Consider the following 22165-nt stretch of genomic DNA (forward strand, 5'->3'; position numbering starts at 1 on the left):
ACGTAAAAGAGAGCATATCACACCCATCTTAGTAGACCTATATTGGCTGCCCATCCAGTTCCGCTCCCAATACAAAACCCTTACTATTCTTCACAACACCCTCTACAAAAACAACTCCCCCTGGCTTAAAGAAATGCCCCACTTCCACCTCTCAACCAAACAGACTAGATCCACCTCCACAGGCACCCTCCACACTCCCCCCCTCAAAACTGCCCGCCTATCCACCACCAGAGAAAGAGCCTTCACCATCGCAGGCCCTGCCCTCTGGAATTCCCTCCCCACACACCTCCGTCTTGAACCCTCCCTAACCATCTTCAAAAAAGGCATTAAGACCTGGCTTTTCAGACAGGCTTACCACTGTTCCAGCCCCTCATAGTCTACCCCCCTGAAACCCCCCCTAGTCACTCCCCCCTGTCTCTCCCCTGTCTCACCACCCTGAAACTACCCTAGTCTCACCCTTCAACCCACCCATACCCACCCTCCCTCCCCTCACCCTTTCCCTATACCCCCGCCCACCTCTCACCCCATCCCCACCTATCTACCGTGCTCCTCTGTAACCCCAGTTAAAACGTACAACCTTTATGATTAAATCAAGATACCGTTATTACCTGATATAACTGCTGTAAATAACCTAATATTTTATATATATGTGTTTAATTGTTTAATAAGTCATCAATATAATCCACCATAACTGCTGTAATTAAGCTTTAATATATATCTTTATATAATCTATTTATCCTGCATTAACCGCTGTAATAACCATCCATATTCTAACCTCGTTAAGCATCCTTTTTTGTAAATACTGATACGTTCCTTGTACCTTTCTCAGCTGCTGTCTTTCCTACTTTACCTCTCTCCCCCCTCTCCCCCGCCCCTTTTTTTTCGCTCCTGCTCCTTTCCCCCACTCCCTGTTTTTTGTAATTTCCTCCTTTCTCAAGTTTATTGTAAACCGGCGTGATGTGCTTGCACGAACACCGGTATATTAAAAGCTGTTAAAATAAATAAATAAAAAACACTTAGATCCACTACTCTTTTGCAGGGTTTTCCCTAAAAACAAGATTCATTTTCTTAGACACAAGTTTAGAATCTAGTGCCCTTGTTCAAGAATAATTGCATTTGATCCAGTGTTTACTAGAGATGTGAATCGTGTCCTCGATCGTCTTAACGATCGATTTCGGCTGGGAGGGGGAGGGAATCGTATTGTTGCCGTTTGGGTGTGTAAACTATCGTGAAAATCGTTAAAATCGTGAGCCGGCACACTAAAACCCCCTAAAACCAACCCCCCGACCCTTTAAATTAAATCCCCCACCCTCCCGAAACCCCCCCCCCCAAATAGGCTACTGATGCAATTAATAGCAGTGGCTAATGGCTATTCCCTAAGTAAAATTGATTAATAGCCATTAATGGACTTCTCCTCCAAGAACTTATCCAATCCTTTTTTAAACACAGCTATACTAACTGCACTAACCACATCCTCTGGCAACAAATTCCAGAGTTTAATTGTACGTTGAGTAAAAAAGAACTTTCTCCGATTAGTTTTAAATGTGCCCCATGCTAACTTCATGGAGTGCCCCCTAGTCTTTCTACTATCCGAAAGAGTAAATAACCAATTCACATCTACCCGTTCTAGACCTCTCATGATTTTAAAACACCTCTATCATATCCCCCCTCAGTCGTCTCTTCTCCAAGCTGAAAAGTCCTAACCTCTTTAGTCTTTCCTCATAGGGGAGTTGTTCCATTCCCCTTATCATTTTGGTAGCCCTTCTCTGTACCTTCTCCATCGCAATTATATCTTTTTTGAGATGCAGCGACCAGAATTGTACACAGTATTCAAGGTGCGGTCTCACCATGGAGCGATACAGAGGCATTATGACATTTTCCGTTTTATTCACCATTCCTTTTCTAATAATTCCCAACATTCTGTTTGCTTTTTTGACTGCCGCAGCACACTGCACTGACAATTTCAATGTGTTATCTACTATGACACCTAGATCTCTTTCTTGGGTTGTAGCACCTAATATGGAACCCAACATTGTGTAATTATAGCATGGGTTATTTTTCCCTATATGCATCACCTTGCACTTATCCACATTAAATTTCATCTGCCATTTGGATGCCCAATTTTTCCAGTCTCACAAGGTCTTCCTGCAATTTATCACAATCTGCTTGTGATTTAACTACTCTGAACAATTTTGTGTCATCTGCAAATTTAATTATCTCACTCATCGTATTTCTTTCCAGATCATTTATAAATATATTGAACAGTAAGGGTCCCAAAACAGATCCCTAAGGCACTCCACTGTCCAGTCCCTTCCACTGAGAAAATTGCCCATTTAATCCTACTCTCTGTTTCCTGTCTTTTAGCCAGTTTGCAATCCATGAAAGGACATTGCCACCTATCCCATGACTTTTTACTTTTCCTAGAAGCCTCTCATGAGGAACTTTGTCAAACGCCTTCTGAAAATCCAAGTATACGATATCTACCGGTTCACCTTTATCCACATGTTTATTAACTCCTTCAAAAATGGCAGCTGATGGCCCGAGAGGGGGAGATCGCTCCTGGTACCCAACTGGACCACCAGAGATTTTATACAAGTCTTGGGGGGGTTGGGCAAGTCTTGGGGCTCAGGAGGGTGGGGGTTTGCAATTAATTAAATTTGAAGGGTTGGGATGGGTTTGGGTATTTTTTAATGTGCCCTTCCCCCCCCTCAAGAAAATGATAAGAAAACCACACAAAATTCCATGGGTTTTCCTATCATTTCGTCAACCCCCCTGAAATGCATCAAAATAGGAAATATCATCTTTATTTCCTATTTCATTGCAAACAAATGCACATCCCTATTCAGCACTGTTTGTGACACAATTGAATCATTATATATTTCCAATATGTCAATTCTTAGCTAATCTAGATATGGGTTATTGGCTTTATGATGACAACATCCAGTTTTTTGTTTCAATTCAACAAACTGTAACAGAAACATTGTGTAAGGGATAGGAGGGGTGTGCACCCTTAGTGCTGCAGCATAGTTGATGCAGCATCGAAGGTAAACACCTGATGATTACACTGGCAGCCCTGTAGCAAGACAGTCTGAAGATTCACTTTCACCAGCCGACTTCTCTGCAGGATGAGCCCTTGGATTCTGGTGGCCGGCAGAACATAGATGGATCTCTAAGGCAGAGGTGGTACTTAAGAGTCTAGAGACACACCAGAGACAGAGTAGATAGCAGAAGAAGACCAGAGGAGAGAATGTCAGGACAGGCAGCAGGCAAGAATAGTCAGGGCCAGGCAAGGAGGCAGTTCCAGGCAGCAGAGAATCATAGTCAAGTCCAAACAAGAGGTCATGATCTGGAGTGACAAGCCATTGGTGGACATGGACACACAAAAGACACTGGAAGAAACAACAAGGAAGACAGGATGGATGGGGCTGGAGTGCAAGACAAGGCTGGAAGCCAAATTAAGGATTTTAGGTAGGAAGCTGAAATCCAGAACCTCTAAGGTTGCATTCTCTGAAATGCTTCCTGTTCCACGTACAGGTCCCCAGAGGCAGGAAGAGCTCCAGTGTTTCAATGTGTGGATGAGATGATGGTGCAGGGAAGAGGGATTAAGCTTTATTAGGAACTGGGGAAACATTTGGGGAAAGGGGAGACTTTTCCGAAAGGATGGGTTCCACCTTAACCAGACTGGAACCAAGCTGCATGGTTCAGAGAAATGTATCCTTGAAAGATACTAATGAAACAGGAGAGTTAGGGCATCCCAACAGAGAGGTTCCATTAAAAGCAAATATAATCCATATGCCTATATGTAAAAAATCACCTAAGCTAATAATTTCCAAGTTATCCCTAACAACTGAAAATCAATTTGTTAATACAAACAAAAAACAAACTTTGAAATGTCTGTATGCCAATGCCAGCAGTCTAAGAAATAAGATGGGAGAGTTAGAGTGTATAGCAGCAAATGATGAGATTGACATAATTGGCATCACAGAGACTTGGTGGAAGGAGGATAACCAATGGGACAGTGCTATATCAGGGTACAAATTATAACGCAGTGATAGGGATGATCAACTTGGTGGGGGTGTGGCACTTTTTGTCTGGGAAGGTATAGAGTCCAATAGGATAAAGATCATACAAGAGACTAAATGCTCAGTAGAATCTATATGGGTAGAAATCTCATGTGTATTGGGTAAGAATATAGTGATAGGAGTATACTATCGTTCACCTGGACAAAATGGTCAGTCAGATGATGAAATGTTAAGAGAAATCAGGAAGCTAACCAATTTGGCAGTGAATTAATAATGTGAGATTTCAATTACCCCAGTATTGACTGGGTAAATGTAACATCAGGACTTGCTAGAGACATACATTTCCTGGATGTAATAAATGACTGCTTCATGGAGAAATTGGTTCAGGAACCAACAAGAGAGGGAGCTATTTTAGATTTACTTCTTAGTGGAACACAGGATATGGTGAGAGAGGTAATGGTGGTGGGGCCACTTGGCAACAGTGATCATAACATGATCAAATGTATACTAATAACTAGAAGGGGGACAATAAGTAAATCTGCAGCTCTAACACTAAACTTTCAAAAGGGAAACTTTGATAAAATGAGGAAAATAGTTAGAAAAGAACTGAAAGGTGCAGCTGCAAAGGTTAAAAGTGTTCAACAGGCATGGACATTGTTTAAAAATACAATCCTAGAGGTGCAGTCCATATGTATTCCACACATTAAGAAAGGTGGAAGAAAAGCAAAACGATTACCGTCATGGTTAAAAGGTGAGGTAAAAGAGGCTATTTTAGCCAAAAAAAACATCCTTCAAAAATTGGAAGAAGGATCCATCTGAAGAACATAGGATACAGCATAAGCATTGTCAAGTTACGTATAATACATTGAAAAGACAGGCGAAGAGAGAATTTGAATTGAAGTTGTCCATAGAGGCAAAAACTCATAATAAAAACTTTTAAAAATATATCCAAAGCAAGAAACCTGTGAGGGAAGGTTATGCCATTGCAGAAAGACTAAATTAATTCTTTGCTTCTGTGTTTACTAATGAGGATGTTGGGGAGAAACCAGTTCCGGAAATGGTTTTCAGGGGTGATGAGTCAGACGAACTGAATAAAATCACTGGGAACCTGGAAGATGTAGTAGGCCAAATTGGCAAACTAAAGAGTAGAAAATCACCTGGACCGGATGGTATGCATCCTAGGGTACTGAAGGAACTAAAAAATGAAATTTCTGCTCAATTAGTTAAAATTTATAACCTATCATTAAAATCATCCTTTGTACCTGAAGACTGGAGGGTGGCCAATGTAACTCAAATATTTAAAACAAAGCTCCAGGGGCAATCCGAGTAACTATAACTGGGAAAAATAGTGGAAACTATTCTCAAGATCAAAATTGTAGAGCATATAGAAAGACATGGTTTAATGGAGCACAGTCAACATGGATTTACCCAAGAGAAGTCTTGCCTAACAAATCTGTTTCATTTTTTTGAAGGGGTTAATAAACATGTGGATAAAGGTGAACCAGTAGATGTAGTGTATTTGGATTTTCAGAAGGCATTTGAGAAAGTCCCTCATGAGAGGCTTCTAAGAAAACTAAAAAGTCATGGGTTAGGAGGCGATGTTCTTTTGTGGATTACAAACTGGTTAAAAGACAGGAAACAGAGAATAGGATTAAATGGTCAATTTTCTCAGTGGAAAAGGGTAAACAATGGAGTACCTCAGAGATCTGTACTTGGATCAGTGCTTTTCAATATATATATATATATATATATAGATAGATATATATTTATATATTATCCACTATGATAACATGGAACCTAACATTGTGTAACTGCAGCAAGGGTTATTTTTCCCTATATGCAACACCTTGCACTTGTCCCCATTAAATATCATCTGCCATTTGGATGCCCAGTCTTCCAGTCCTGCAAGGTCCACCTGTAATGTATCACAATCCGCTTGTGATTTAACTACTCTGAATAATTTTGTATCATCCACAAATTTGATAACCTCACTCATCGTATTCATTTCCAGATCATTTATTTATATATATATATATATATATATATATATATATTTATATTTTATTGAGATTATCAAATTTGAGGATGATACAAAATTATTCAGAGTAGTTAAATCACAAACGGATTGTGACACATTACAGGTGGACCTTGCAGGACTGGAAGACTGGGCATCCAAATGGCAGATGAAATTTAATGGGGACAAGTGCAAGGTGTTGCATATAGGGAAAAATAACCCTTGCTGCTGTTACACAATGTTAGGTTCCATGTTATCATAGTGGATAATACTTTAAAATCGTCAGCTCAGTGTGCTGCAGCAGTCAGAAAAGCAAACAGAATGTTAGGAATTATTAGGAAGGGAATGGTTAATAAAACAGAAAATGTCATAATACCTCTATATCGCTCCATGGTGAGATCGCATCTGGAATACTGTGTACAATTCTGGTCGCCACATCTCAAAAAAGATATAGTTGCGATGGAGAAGGTATAGAGAAGGGCAACCAAAATGATAACTGGGATGGAACAGCTCCCCTATGAGGAAAGGCTGAAGAGGTTAGGGCTGTTCAGGTTGGAGAAGAGACAGCTGAGGGGGGATATGATAGAGGTCTTTAAAATCATGAGAGGTCTTGAACGAGTAGATGTGAATCAGTTATTTACACTTTCAAATAATAGAAGGAGTAAGGGGCATTCCATGAAGTTAGCAAGTAGCACATTTAAGACTAATCGGAGAAAATTATTTTTCACTCAACACACAATAAAGCTCTGGAATTTGGTGACAGAGGATGTGGTTAGTGCAGTTAGTGTAGCTGGGTTAAAAAAATGTTTGGATACGTTCTTGGAGAAGTCCATTAACGGATATTAATCAAATTTACTTAGGGAATAGCCACTACTATTAATTGCATCAGTGGCATGGGATCTTCTTAGTGTTTGGGTAATTGCCAGGTTCTTGTGGCCTGTTTTGGCCTCTGTTGGAAACAGGATGCTGGGCTTGATGGACCCTTGGTCTGACCCAGCATGGCACTTTCTTATGTTCTTATGTTGACTAGATGGCAAATCTGGATGAGGCTAGACTGGAAGGCAAGGCTGTAAATGCAGGAACAGTATAGCAGTACTTTCTAGGGATGTGAATCATTTATCTGACGATTGAATATATCGGACAATATTTTTAATCTTGTCAGATATCAGGGAGTCCCCGATAGCGATAGGAAACCCCATGATTAATTTTGTGTGTGTGTGTTGGGGGGGGGGGGGGGGGGGGGGGGGGGCGGGAAGAAAGGGCACTTAAAAGTAACCCAAAACCATAGCCCGACTCTTTAAAATTAGTTCTTTAGTATCCCCCCACCCTCCAGACCCCTCCATCCCCCCAAAAAGATTTTTAAGTACCTGGTGGTCCAGTGGGGGTCCCGGGAGCATTCTCCAGCTCTCGGGCCATCAGCTGCCATAAATAAAATGGCGCAGATGGCCCTTTGCCCTTAGCATGTGACAGGGTATCCATGCCATTGGCTGGCCCCTGTCACATGGTAGGAGGAATGGACGGCAGGAGGGATCCGGAGGGTGGGGGGATACTAAAGAACTAATTTTAAAGGGTCGGGCTATGTTTTTGGGTTATCGGCTCTGTGCAGCCGATAAAAAAAAAATAACGATTGGACCGCGGGAAAAATAGTTTCCCGATGGTCCAAGAATCCAAAACCGAAACCGATTCTGGTTCCGATTCACATCTCTAGTACTTTCTGCTAGAGATGATACCTGCTGTTGAGGTGAGGAGGGGAATTCTGGGGAGCTCTTATGTAGGGCTGATGTGCTGAGATCATCAGTGAGCACTGAGGGCATTTTTCTCACTGTGGGCTTTTAACTAGCATGCATGCCTAAGGAAGACTGGAGGAGCAGTGGGCATAGTGGCATCCCGCACCACATTTATTTATTTATTTATTTATTTTTAGTTTTTATAAACCGACGTTCCTGTATAATATAGAGATGTGCTTCGTTTTTTTCTACCGGGTCGTTTTTCGGTTCGAATACTTCTTGGTATAATTCGGGTCTTCTCGTTTCGTTTTCGGGTCGTTTGCCCGAAAACGAAACGAGAAACCCGAAACCGGACCGAAAAACGAATCGGTAACGAAGCGAAAAAAAAAACCCACCCCAAGCATTTAAAAACATTTTTAAGCATTTTCGTACATATATAACAAACCCCCCCCCCCCCGATCCCTCCCCAAGACTTACGACGATCCCTGGTGGTCCAGCGGAGTCCCGGCTTCCATGTGCCCTCCGTGCCAGTGCAAGCCGCGCGCCTCAAAATGGTGCCGAATAGCCCGAACTACCATGTCACAGGGGGGTCAGGAGCCCCCTCCTGACCCCCCCAAGGCTTGCCAATAATCCCTGGGGGCCAAGCAAGGGTCGGAGAGCGATTTCGTTGTCGGCTGCCAGTAACCAAAATGGCGCCGATAGCCTTTGCCCATACTATGTCACAGAGGCTTTCGGCGCCATTGGTCAGCTCCTGTCACATGATAGGAGCACAAGATGGCGCCGATGGCCATGTGACAGGGGCTGACCAATAGCGCCGAAAGCCCCTGTGACATGGTAGTTCGGGCTATTCGGCACCATTTTGAGGCGCGCGGCTTGCACTGGCACGGAGGGCACATGGAAGCCGGGACCCCACTGGACCACCAGGGATCGTCGTAAGTCTTGGGGAGGGATCGGGATGGGGGGGGGGTGGTGCAAACGAAATTTCCACCGAAAGTCGGGGGGGAAATTTTGTTTCCGGTTTCGGGGCCTCCGAAACACCGCCGTTTATTTCGTGTTTCGGGGCCTCCGAAACACGAACGAATTAGGAAATTTCGGTAAATTTCCTAAATAGGGCGAAAAACGAACCACTATACATATCACACCGGTGTACAAGGAATAAAACTGTCGCCTCGGGGGCTTACATTTTAACAAATAACATTATAAATAACATTGTGAACAATTAAAGGATGAACATAAAGGAGTATGACGGAGCTTAAAGGAGCATAAATGAACTTAGGGGAGATTAGAGGAGTTTACAGTAAAACATGAGGGGAGACAAGTGGCATCCTGCCGCAACACAAGATCCAGCTGTTGGTGGCATCATGGGTAAGTCCAGTGGCTCGAGAGGTCTTCCTTCAAGCATCAATCCTAACACATTGATGAAGATCCCTGGAAGGATAACTTTCCAACAACTGCATACAGCAACACATACAGGATGTGCTTGATTTTCAAAACCATTTACATGCTTAAAAATGAGTTTTTACATATCTAAATGCAATATATCCATGTAAATGAGCTTTTGAAAATTGCTACAATATATACTATTGAAATGTCCATAGTATTTACTTGCATAAGTGTTCTTTACGTACATAAATAGCTTTTGAAAATTGCTACATAGTATATTACATTTATGTACGTCACTCCTTTGAAATTTCACCTGTATGTGTGTATATGTCAGTGCCCATATTTGTTCTTGTATTTTATAACATCCACAAATGATATGTGCACATTTTATAAAATATTCATAATTCTACCCTGCAGCATACGTGAGTACATAGGCTACTGATGCAATTAATAGCAGTGGCTATTCCCTAAGTAAAATTGATTAATAGCCATTAATGGACTTCTCCTCCAAGAACTTATCCAAACCTTTTTTGAACCCAGCTACACTAACTGCACTAACCACATCCTCTGGCAAAAAATTCCAGTGCTTTATTGTGCATTGAGTGCAAAAGAATTTTCTCCGATTAGTCTTAAATGTGCTACTTGCTAACTTCATGGAATGCCCCCTAGTCCTTCTATTATTCGAAAGTGTAAATAACTGAGTCACATCTACTCGTTCAAGACCTCTCATGATGTTAAAGACCTCTATCATATCCCCCCTCAGCCGTCTCTTCTCCAAGATGAACAGCCCTAATCTCTTCAGCCTTTCCTCATAGGGGAGATGTTCCATCTCCTTTATCATTTTGGTTGCCCTTCTCTGTACCTTCTCTATTTCAACTATATCTTTTTTGAGATGCGGTGACCAGAATTGTACACAGTATTCAAGGTGTGGTCTCACCATGGAGCGAGACAGAGGCATTATGACATTTTCCTTTCTATTAACCATTCCCTTCCTAATAATTCTTAACATTCTATTTGCTTTTTTGACTGCTGTAGCACACTGAGCCAATGATTTCAAAGACTATCCACTATGATGCCCAGATCCCTTTCCTCGGTGGTAGCTCCCAATATGGAACCTAACATCGTGTAACTACAGCAAGGGTTATTTTTCCCTATATGCAACACCTTGCATTTGTCCACATTAAATTTCATCTGTCATTTGGATGCCCAATCTTCCAGTCTTGCAAGGTCCTCCTGTAATATATCACAGTCTGCTTGTGATTTAACTACTCTGAATAATTTTGTATCATCCGCAAATTTGATAACCTCACTCGTCGTTTTCCTTTCCAGATCATTTATATATATTTTGAAAAGCACCGGTCCAAGTACAGATCTCTGAGGCACTCGACTGTTTACCCTTTTCCACTGAGAAAATTGACCATTTAATTCTACTCTCTGTTTCCTGTTTTTTAACCAGTTTGTAATCCATGAAAGGACATCGCCTCCTATCCCATGACTTTTTAGTTTTCGTAGAAACCTCTCATGAGGGACTTTGTCAAATGCCTTCTGAAAATCCAAATACACTACATCTAACGGTTCACCTTTATCCACATGTTTATTAACCCCTTCAAAAAACTGAAGCAGATTTGTTAAGCAAGACTTCCCTTGGGTAAATCCATGTTGACTGTATTCCATTAAACCATGTCTTTCTATATGCTCTACGATTTTGATCTTGAGAATAGTTTCCACTATTTTTCCCTGCACTGAAGTCAGGCTCACTGGTCTATAGTTACCCAGATCGCCCCTGGAGCGATCCGGGTAACAGCAGTGCATTGAAACCATGTATATCGATGGATTGAACATGTGTACTTTACCCACCTATTTTAAATATATATGTGCACATATTTCACCCCATATCTAGGTAATTCGCAAAAGCATTTACACGCATAAAATTGGGGTTTACTGTGTAAATGCACTTTGACCATGTAAGTGGGCTTTTGAAAACCTATACAATATATGCCATAGAATTCTCTATAGGTTTTTTTTATGTGAAACTTTATGAACATAAATGGCTTTTGAAAATTGCTATGATGGTATGTTACATTTACATGCATAACTGCTTTGATTGCTTCCTTGTTCTTCACAAATTGATCATCTAAAGGAGTGTGAAATATAAATAACATCTATCAAGTCAGGCAGAAATAAAAAAGTTGTGGTCAACCACACCAATGCCAAACTGCTGGTAACTTCAAAATAATACATCATTTCTAGCTTACTTGGTCTGATGTATTAATTCAGTGTTTGTGGGAATATGTTCTGATATAAATGTTTTGGTCTCAAAGCTGCCTTGTTCCTCATCATTTTCTCCATTCTCTTTGTTTTTCTTCCTTTCAGCACCCATGAGTTATGAATTCTATAAAGTGGGAAACCACAGCAGGTTGACCACATTCCTGCTTCTTGGGTTCTCAGAATTCCCGGAGCTGCAGCTCCCTCTCTTCACTCTCTTCTCACTGCTCTACCTGATGGCTGTGCTGGGGAATCTCCTCATAATCTGCATAGTATGTGCTGATCCACACCTGCACACCCCCATGTATTTCTTCCTGCTCAACTTGTCCGTCATTGATATCTGCTCTTTGACCATTATTGTTCCAAAGTTACTGTCAATTCTTCTAACAAACAGCAATAACATATCTTTTAGCAGATGCTTTCTGCAGATGTATTTCTATCTGGGATGCCTAGGTGCAGAATTTATACTTCTTACTGGGATGGCCTATGACCGTTATGTTGCAATATGCAATCCCCTGCGTTACACCATCATCATGAATAAGAGGGTCTGTGCTCTTCTGGCAGGTATCTCATGGGTAACAGGTTTGATAGAATCATTGCCACACACTATCATTATATCCCAGTTTTCTTTCTGTGACTCCAATGTAATCAATCACTTCTTCTGTGAAATCTCAGCAGTGGTGAAACTTTCCTGCACAGACACCTCTGTCATTCCAGTTATAACTTTTGCAGAAGGAGTGCTTACAGTCTTTACTCCATTTCTCCTAATCCTAATATCCTATGTGTTTATTATCTCTACCATCCTGAAAATCCGTTCCACAGAAGGGAAAAGCAGAGCCTTCTCCACCTGCTCCTCCCACCTGACAGTCATCATTCTGTTATATGGGACTATGATAGGAGTGTACATGCAGCCCAAGCCATGGGACTCTAAGAAATCAAACAAGCTGCCTACTGCATTGTATATCGTCAGCCTACCACTGTTAAACCCCTTGATTTATAGTGTGAGAAGCAAAGAGTTGAAAGTGGCTCTGAAAAAAGTCATAATGAGGAAGACAATATTTTTGCCCCACCAATAGCTTCTGTAAGTTTGCTGTTCTAGCAAAGGAAGCTCAAGACTAATAATAATATTATATCTGACTCATTATGGAAAATATTTGTACATGTTCCAGTCTAAAGAAAACTAAAATCTGATCCTGGTACTTACCTTCTTCTCCAACGGGCCCTACATCTCTGGAACACAGAAGCTGATGACCCTTTATACTTTGCTTTGTGTATTCCTTTGGGTATTCATTTATACTTCCTTTTGGGATATGAACCCTGGAGACACAGTTTGTTTTTTATTTTGCCACATTAACATAGTCATATAATAATAATTTGAGAAATGCTCTATATATTTTCTATAGCTGCCAGCCCTCCCCCAGGAGGCAGGGCTGGATCACCAGGCTCTGGCATTGCTGGAGGACATCATTTCCTGATGGCATTTATCAGGCTAATAGAGTCATTTTACAAGGTGCAATAGCCCATTATACCTCATACCTAACTTCCTACCCTTTCTCCTTTCCCCTCTCCTCTCAGTGGTAAAGGGCGGGGGGAGGGGCAAAAAAAGGTGTGGGGGGCACTAGTGTGCAGCCGGCCGCATCTCGGCAGTGCGGTTTCACCTGCTGTGTGTTATGGTTTTGAGGTGTTGGAGTGGATTCTTGGGGACTACAGTGATGGCCACTCCCATGGGGAGGAGCCCCATGAGGAGCCGCAGTACTAGCCTAGACTCTAAGCACGCAGACACAGAGACGTTGTATTTATTGTACAGCTCGATGGTACTGCCCGGGGAGCGGGCAGCAGTGAAGGTGACCCAGTAGAAGTAGTCCAGGGGTTCTCAGCAGAGGAGACCAGTCTCACACTCGAGTAGGTGATAGGCAGCGCAGCGTAGCAGGGACAGGTCCCGGATATAGACACAGAGCGCTGAAGCTGAAGGTGAGACGGACTGAGAGGGTTAGTACTCACTGAAGCAGCAGCTGTATAGTTGAAGGTCTTGGCAGGCAGAAGTTGTTCAGTGGCAGGCACCAGATTAGGGAGAGCAGGCCCTCGAGGAGTGAGTACCCGGTATCCCAAGATAGGTACCTGAAGTAGAGCAGAAGGGCCCCAGAGGAGTGAGTACCCAGGTTAGTGAAGAAATACCCCGAAGGGCAGAGAGAGCTTCCTGCAGCAGCTGGGAAGCAGCAGAGCAGCTTAGACCAGAGGCAATCCAATCCTTGCTAACTCAGTTTGTTAGCAAGCGAAGGGCAGGCTAAATGCCAGGATGTGATGATGTCACTCGAAGGAGACGCCCCAAAGGTTCCCGCCATGACTTGGATAAAGATGTGGGTGGCGTGCACAGGCACACCCTAAGAGGCCCTCAGGAAAATCATGGCGAACACTGTCGCCATTGCCGATCCAGGGACACTGGAGAGAGCAGCAAGAAGACGCAGCAGCAGCCATCTTCCCAAGGCTTGAGGAGAGAGTAGGAAGAAAGGTGAGGCACAGAGGTTGAAGCCATCTAAGACCAATGGATGCAACACTGTGGTGCGACCGGACTGCACACTATGGCCCCCATAGAGCCACGCTAAAAGGTGGCGCTATTTCCCGTGCTACTGCCGGCGATAATGTCCAAAACATTATCACCAGCAGTGGTGTCACCACCCCATTTCCCCAAACCCCTCCCAAGCTCCTCCCTAACCCCACCCCTTCCCCTAATTTTAATTTTACCTCCGCGATAATGGGCTATTGCACCTTGTAAAATGACTCTATTAGCCTGATAAATGCCATCAGGAAATGATGTCCTCCAGCAATGCCAGAGCCTGGTGATCCAGCCCTGCCTCCTGGGGGAGGGCTGGCAGCTATAGAAAATATATAGAGCATTTCTCAAATTATTATTATATGACTATGTTAATGTGGCAAAAGAAAAAACAAACTGTGTCTCCATGGTTCATAGCCCAAAAGGAAGTATAAATGAATACCCAAAGGAATACACAAAGCAAAGTATAAAGGGTCATCAGCTTCTGTGTTCCAGAGATGTAGGCCCATTGGCGAAGAAGGTAAGTAACAGGATCAGATTTTAGTTTTCTTTAGACTGGAACATGTACAAATATTTTCCATAATGAGTCAGATATAATATTTAGGAGTTCTTTACTGAATGCTCATGTATTTCAATTGATTTTATCTGTTATGATAATAAACCTGATGTAAGGAAGATCTTAGGGAATGGGTTTTCTTGTTGAGTAATTCATCATCAGGTATGGAAATAAATGAGTCCCCTTCTCATCTAAGCAAATGCTAAATATGATTCTTTTTAATAATCTCCTTGGAGCAGTTGACTAATAAATCCCATCATGACATTTAAAGAGCAAACCTTTCCAGATTTACAAATTCAAATGTCTTTATTTTAAAATGATGCCTAAATTAAAAGGCAAATATTCAATTGACCTAAATACAATGCATTTTATATTCTGAACAACAATTCGCACCACTTTGTGTCCTGCTGTCTGGTTTCTTTATCCTGCCAGTTTTCTTGCTATTAAGGATGGTGCTCGGCTTCTTGCTGAATCCTGTAGAGTATTGGAGGCGGATTTCATGAGCTCGGTGACACTGGGGGATCCTTTGTTCAGGTTGGCAGACTCTGTGCAGTCGGTGCTTGCTTACACTCAAGGCATCAGATGAGTGCATCTGTGGAATGTCTTGCAGGAAATTTATCTAAAGATCCCAAACCTAGAATGGTATAAATATAACACCCAGAGAAAATGAAGTTAATTATATATTAGAAGATTATCTAAAATTTAATATTTATAGCTCTAACTGTAATATTTACAAAATTATAGCTAACTCTTCTTGAGGAAACCTAATGCCACAAACATTTTCAATATTCACCATAGAAACCCCGAATGTGTCCCTGCAGGTTCTGCTTCTCCATTGTGGTAAATCAGTCAACAGGCAGATAATAGCAAAAGCTTCTAAAGAAGCTTATTCATTTTATTCAATTACTGCAATGGACATATTATATTTATAATATCAGATTGATTACTTGGAAATTGATGTTAACCTGGCTGCATCAACTAGCTACCCTGACACCTTTGTCCAACTAACTTACTCCAGATATTCAGCAAGAACGTGGCTAGCATGAATATCTGGTGTAGAGTAATTTTAGGCCAACCAATGTTACCTAGATAAATTTATTTGCATAATGCTGATTATCACTGTAGCCTGGACAAAGTAAAACCATTTTATCTGGGCTATAATATGCCCAGGAATAATTTTTCCAGAGGGTATGGGAAAAATTTAAGAATTCAATTTTTTCTAATTAACTCCAAACATTTGTCGAACAAAACTTTGAATATCAACCTCTTGGTGACTTTCCATTCACTTTGAACATTATTATTATCTTTTCAACTGGCATTGCTATATTAATGTGTACATTTATAATAATTTTATAGAGCAATATAATAATGCTTATATTTATAGTACTATTGAACATACACAATACTGTAGAAATGTAATAAGTAGTCAGGTACACTAAGTCCCTTCCCCAAACAGCTTATAAACTAAGTGGATACCTGAGGCAATGTGAGATAATGTGACTTACTTAAGGTCACAAGGTATATCAGCAAGAGGTGTAGAATTTGAATTCTGATCTCCCTGGTACTCAAGCCACTAAACTATAAGGTCAGTCATTCCTCCTACATACTTTCTTCTCCTTGTTCTTTCCAATTTTACAATTATATGTCCCCTTACCAGGTTTCCATGCTGTATTCCAGATTTATATGCATCAGTATGAAGCCTGAATGTAGCACTGGTGAAGATCTGCTCTTCAGCTCTTGGTGCTGTATTTATGCTTTATAGATATCAGTACAATAACTGAATGTGGCATTGGTGAAGATCTGCTCTTCAGCTCTTGGTGCTGTATTTATGCTTTATAGATATCAGTACAATAACTGCATGGGGCTCTGGTGAAGATCCACTCAGTAGCTGTTCATGCTGTCTTCAAACGTAATGTATATAATTGTGGATGATATCAGCATGATTTTTATGAGTGGCGCCTTTACAGCTTATTGTGCCATATATAGAAATGCTTTCAATTATCATTGGGATGCTTGATGGAAAGCTAATTGAGAATCCATTCTGCCCAGGATGCATTCCTAAGCTTTACTAAGAGATCAATATTCAAATTCCTGTTTAGCAGGTAAGATACCTGCTTAGCAGATATCTTACCTGCTAAGCAGGATATTTGAAGGGATACATTGAAGGATATTTGAAGGGATACATTGAAGGGATACCTGCTAAACAGAAATCCCTTCAAATACATTGAAGAAGGCAAGTAACAGGATCAGATTTTAGTTTTCTTTAGACTGGAGCATGTACAAATATACACTGAAGGGATACCTATTTAGCAGGTATTGTACCTAGTTAACCTGTATTCAGCATCTTGCTACAGTTTTTTGTTCCCTGTAAAGGCTATGCCTGTCGTTACGGCGACGCTGTTCATGTTTTATGTAAACCGATACGATGTGCAAACGGATGTCGGTATATAAAAATGCTAAAATAAATAAATAAATAAATAAATAAGATAGCTGTTTTTGGCTGGCTATCTTTAAACAAATATTCTGGTGAACTTAGATGGCCAGATATTACAGTTCTAGACACCTACCACTGAAAATCAGCATCACTGCCTCTCGAGCCCCCTACCCTTTGTAAACGACCCCCCCCCACCAACAGCCCATTACTCTTGTTCTGATTCTCTTTCCTTCTTTATTAAAAATTCCTAACATGCAGCAGTCCACCTCCCCTCCCCTCCCCTCCCTACCTAAAAAAACACAAAAAACTAGAACTATGGATGAGCCTGGAGTTTTTGAAGGGGGTCTTGAAAATGCCCCACAAGGAAAAGAACCAGCTCTCGAAGAACCCTGCATCCCCATCTGTAATAAAAGACAGGGGTGGTGCTCAAGAGAAGCATGAAACCGATGCCCTGCAAAATCATGGACTCTTCCTATCCTTGGACTAATAAGCTGGAACAACCAGGACAAAATAGAGCTGAAATGTATTCCTGATTCTAAGGCATATCTAGAAATCTGTAAGTGCCTAACACACCCATGCCATCTTGCTGGCTACTATGGAATAACAGCAGACAGTTTTACTTATATTCTGCAAACAACATGAGATAGACCCAGGGATAAGTACACATCCAAAACATGTTCACCTCCAAATCGCCACCTCTAGATTATAATAATAAAGACATCATACTAGGCTCCACCAGTATGTAAATGCATCATAGCCTTTTAAATAATCATAGGTCCAACTGTAATATTTTTGAACTTTCTTGGTTTTGCAAATACAATTTCATTACTTATCTTTCAGAAATGCTTTTATAGTTGGTGAAGATCTGAATTAATAAAATGATTCCTGACATGAGTCTGTGTTTAGCATAGGATCTGTGTCAGGGATTGATTAGATGTTTTCTTCCATAATCAATACTTCACCATGAAAAGCTAGAATGCAGCAACACTGATGTTATCTTCGCAAATAGTGTGAAATAAAATAAAACACAAAAGCAAAGAAGATCACTCAATCGTGCTCACTCTGACAGTGTTCAGGGCTAGTCTGGCGCCAAAATTTGAAACAGAACGATTTCTGAATGGTGTCATATATACAGATTTTTTTTATATTGGACAAGAAATAATTCAATTTAAATTTAAATTAAACTGTACAAGTCAATTTCTAAATGAAGGCTGTGTGGTAAAATTGTGCTTAAACTAAAAATTCAGAATTGTTCCCTATAGTCTGGTTCTCCTTTCCGATTGGGAGAGGAGAATGTGTTCAAGTATTCCCCACCGCATATCCTCAAAGTGTGTCCCAGGGCGATGCAGTGTGCTAAGGGTGATCCCAACTCAATATCATTTTTAGATATTTTAATTTTCAAAAATCAACAATGTATTGGCACATCAGTGTACTGAAAATTGTCTGAACATTAACAACCTATTGCAATTCTCAAGATTTCATCCATATCGGCTAAAGAAGAAACTTCCTGTGGGACAATTAATTTGGCGAATGTTCTCTGACAAAAAAAGACTTCATCTGTCAAGCACAAGAACTCACTGCTCCACGTCTTGTAAGAGTGCATACCTTTCCTATAATATAAAAGAACTTACAAATGTCTTTCAATGCAGACTGATCTTGGCTACTCTTAGACAAGCAAGATTCCTTAAATTCATAAACAGTGTACGTGATTCGCTACTCTCATGTCACTTCAGTCATTGCAGTGATTATTTTCAAATACTGGGAAATACTAAAAATGCACACGATATCAAAGATATGGTAGTAAATTTGTATTTATCATCTGAACCCCTTGACAGGTTTTGGTCACTCAGGGCCATATTGCTTGTGGACAATGAGCCATTTGCTCATGTCTTGCTATCTGGGCATGAATAGCAAGACCCAATACTGGAGAAAAAAGTAAAACATTATGAATCAAAAGACTGTAACCCCACATATGTTGTATATTTCATCATATGCTATGTAAGAAGACATACATTGGAAGAACTAAATGGAAAATCAAAATCAGAACATAAAAGTTGTATTTCTACTCATAAACTTCAAGTACCCTTAATTCCACCCTGCACAGACGTGGGACGCTCTTTTGAAGATATGCAATAGGGAATATTTGAACACGTTTCCCTCTCCCCATAGGAAGGCAATCACGAATGCAGATTTGACTATAGGGAACAATTCTGGATTTTTAATTTAAACACAATTTCAATTCACAGCCTTAATTTAGGTATTGACTAGTACAGTTTAATTTTAATTTACATTGTATTTTTTAATATAGCGTTTTTGTCCATTACATAAAATATTCTGTATGTGTGACACATTTTGGATATACTTCCAGTGAATACTTTAGTGCTAAACTAGCCATGAACGCTGTCAGAGTGAGCATGATTGAGTGGTCTTCTTTGTTTTCGTGATTATTTTATTTCACACTATCTCCACAGATAGCATCAATTTTGTTGCATTCTTCATGGTGGAGTATTAATTATGGAAGAAAACATCTAATCAACCACTAATGTAGATCCTATATGAAACATGGACCCATGTTGGGAACCATATTATTAAAAGTCATCTTCACCAACTGTAAAAACATTTATGAAAGATAAATACTGAAACTGTATTTGTAAAACAAAAACATTTCAAAAAAATTAAGATTAGACCTATGATTATTTAAGAGGCTATGAAAGTATTAGCTGCTGATGGAGCCTAGTATGAGGTCTTTATTATTATTATCTAGTGGCAGAGAATTGGAATAAAACATGTTTTGAATGTCTACATATACCTGGGGCTATTGTATGTTGTTATTGGATCCCCTTGTATTTGACATCGCTATATTTGAGCGTTTCATTACTTATTTTCTGTTCTGGCTGTTCTTATATATTACTTTAACAAATTTGGAAATATTTTGTTACGTATGCTGCTTAATTTATATTAATGTTCTTGATGATGACTCTTCTTTCTTTCAATCTAAAACTTGAAGCGGATTACATAATATTCTTTGTTATGGATCTCCTTTGCACTCTATTCAGCGCCTTATGGAGCATAAGTACAGGGAAATGGAAAACCACACCATTGTGACAGAATTTCTGTTTCTGGGGTTCTCAGAATTCCCAGAGCTGCAGCTCCCTCTCTTCCTATTTCTCTACCTGATGGCCGTGCTGCTGAACCTCCTCATTATCTGCATAGTATGTGCCGAGCCACACCTGCACACTCCCATGTATTTTTTTTCCTGGCCAACTTATCTGCCTTAGATATCTGCACCTTGACCACTATTCTGCCAAAACTGCTGCCAAACTTTCTGACAAACAACAGTTACATATCTTTCAGTGGATGCATTCTGCAGATGTACTGCTATATGATGTGTGTTGATACAGAGATTCTGCTTTTAACTGCCATGGCGTTTGATCGTTATGTTGCAATCTGCAATCCCCTGCGTTACACCATCATTATGAATAAGAGGGTCTGCGTGCTTCTGGCAGCTGTCACATGGGTAACAGGATCATTAGAGACATTGCCACACACTGTCGTTATATCCCAGTTTTCTTTCTGTAACTCCAATGTGATCAATCATTTCTTCTGCGAAATCACAGCAGTGCTGAAACTTTCCTGCACTGACACCTTTGTCCTTGACACTATGATATTGGCTGCATCTGTAATTTCAGGTTTGACCCCATTTCTCCTTACCCTGACATCGTATGTGTTTATCATCTCCACCATCCTGAAAATACGATCTGCAGAGGGGAAAAGCAAGGCCTTCTCTACCTGCTTCTCCCACCTCATAGTCATCATTCTCTTATATGGGACTATGATAGGAATATACATGGAGCCCAGCTCAGGGGACTCTACTAAATCAAACAAGCTGCCTACTGCAGTGTATATATTCACTCTACCACTGTTAAACCCCTTGATCTATAGCTTGAGGAGCAAAGAGTTAAAAGTGGCTCTGAAGAAAGCTTTAAGCAGGAAGCCAAAATATGTGAGCCACTAAACAGTTTACAAAATTCCTGTTCAGCTAATGGATTTGGCCGGTCCCAAACTCTGGAACTCTCTCCCATCAGACCTCAGACTAGTGCAATGCCCCACTATATTTAAAAAAGACTCAAGACTTGGTTATTCAACCAAGCATTCTCATAACTTCAGCTAGTTCAATTCCTTCCAATGATCCCTTCATTGGTAACCCCCTAGAGAACGCTCATGTAATTTATTTATCTTTATGCAGTCTAAAATAATAAACCTAGCCTTATGCCTAACATCTGTTCTCCAGCCTACATTAGGCTCCGTAACTTTTACGTTTTGTTGTTAACCCCATTTATCTGTATCCAAGTTCTAACTACCTGTTTATTGTAAGACATCAACTTGTCATTGTTATGTTTAGAATGTAAACCGACTTGATTAGTAATTCTGTTACTGGAAAATCGGTATATAAAAGTGCTAAATAAATAAATAAATAACTCTGCAAGACTTAAAACGAAAAAATTCTGAAATCAGTCAAACCTCAATAATACTCAAAGGTAACCAGAAAATTGAATTAGCTGGAAAAGTACGTAACTTGGGAATAATTATAGACCCTGAAATCATCTGAAACAACACATATCACTAAAGTAAAGGAAGGGTATGCAAAGCTCATGGTACTCAGAAAACCTAAACCACTACTAACTCAAAATGACTTCCGAACAATACTACAGGCACTAATTTTCTCCAGCATGGACTACTGCAACGCCCTTATGCTAGGACTACCTAATACGACATTAAGACCACAGCAGCCAGAATACTAACTGGAAAAAGAAGAAGGGACATATAACTGCAACCCTAACAGAGTTACATTGGCTACCAATTGAACACAGAATTAAATACAAAACCCTATGTATCATTCACAAACTAATTTATGATGAGAAATCAGATTGGTTAAACAAAGCATTGCGGGTACACACTCCACACAGGAACCTCCGATCAGCAAATAAAGTACTCCTAACCATTCCATCAGTTAAAACAGCAAAACTAACCCAAGTGAGAGAAAGAGCCCTATCTCTAGCAGGACCCATAATCTGGAACACAATGCCTCCAGAGATCAGACTACAAAGTGATCTCAAGAGATTCAAGAAAAGTTTAAAAACATTGCTTTTTAAACAAGCATTTTACAAAGAGACTGGTGAAAAGAGCGAAACTAGTCAGGAAAAGACAGAAAG

At 40.5% G+C, this 22165-nt stretch overlaps 1 protein-coding gene and 1 pseudogene across 1 annotated transcript; both read left to right on the top strand.

The window, feature by feature from the left end:
* Window positions 1-11524: 11524 nt before the first annotated feature.
* LOC115077744 (olfactory receptor-like protein OLF3) lies at window positions 11525-12487 on the top strand. The gene has a single exon (XM_029580030.1). The coding sequence runs from the start codon at window positions 11525-11527 to the stop codon at window positions 12485-12487; it is 963 nt and encodes a 320-aa protein (XP_029435890.1).
* A 7527-nt stretch (window positions 12488-20014) lies between these two features.
* On the top strand, window positions 20015-20967 carry LOC115077745 (annotated as a pseudogene).
* The last annotated feature ends 1198 nt before the right edge of the window (window positions 20968-22165 follow it).

Source organism: Rhinatrema bivittatum, chromosome 16, assembly GCF_901001135.1.
Source record: "Rhinatrema bivittatum chromosome 16, aRhiBiv1.1, whole genome shotgun sequence".
NCBI classification, from domain to species: domain Eukaryota; kingdom Metazoa; phylum Chordata; class Amphibia; order Gymnophiona; family Rhinatrematidae; genus Rhinatrema; species Rhinatrema bivittatum.

What these genes read in the sequence shown, in the direction of transcription:
- LOC115077744 (XM_029580030.1), top strand. Translation starts at nt 11,525, where the DNA reads ATGAGTTATGAATTCTATAAAGTGGGAAACCACAGCAGGTTGACCACA.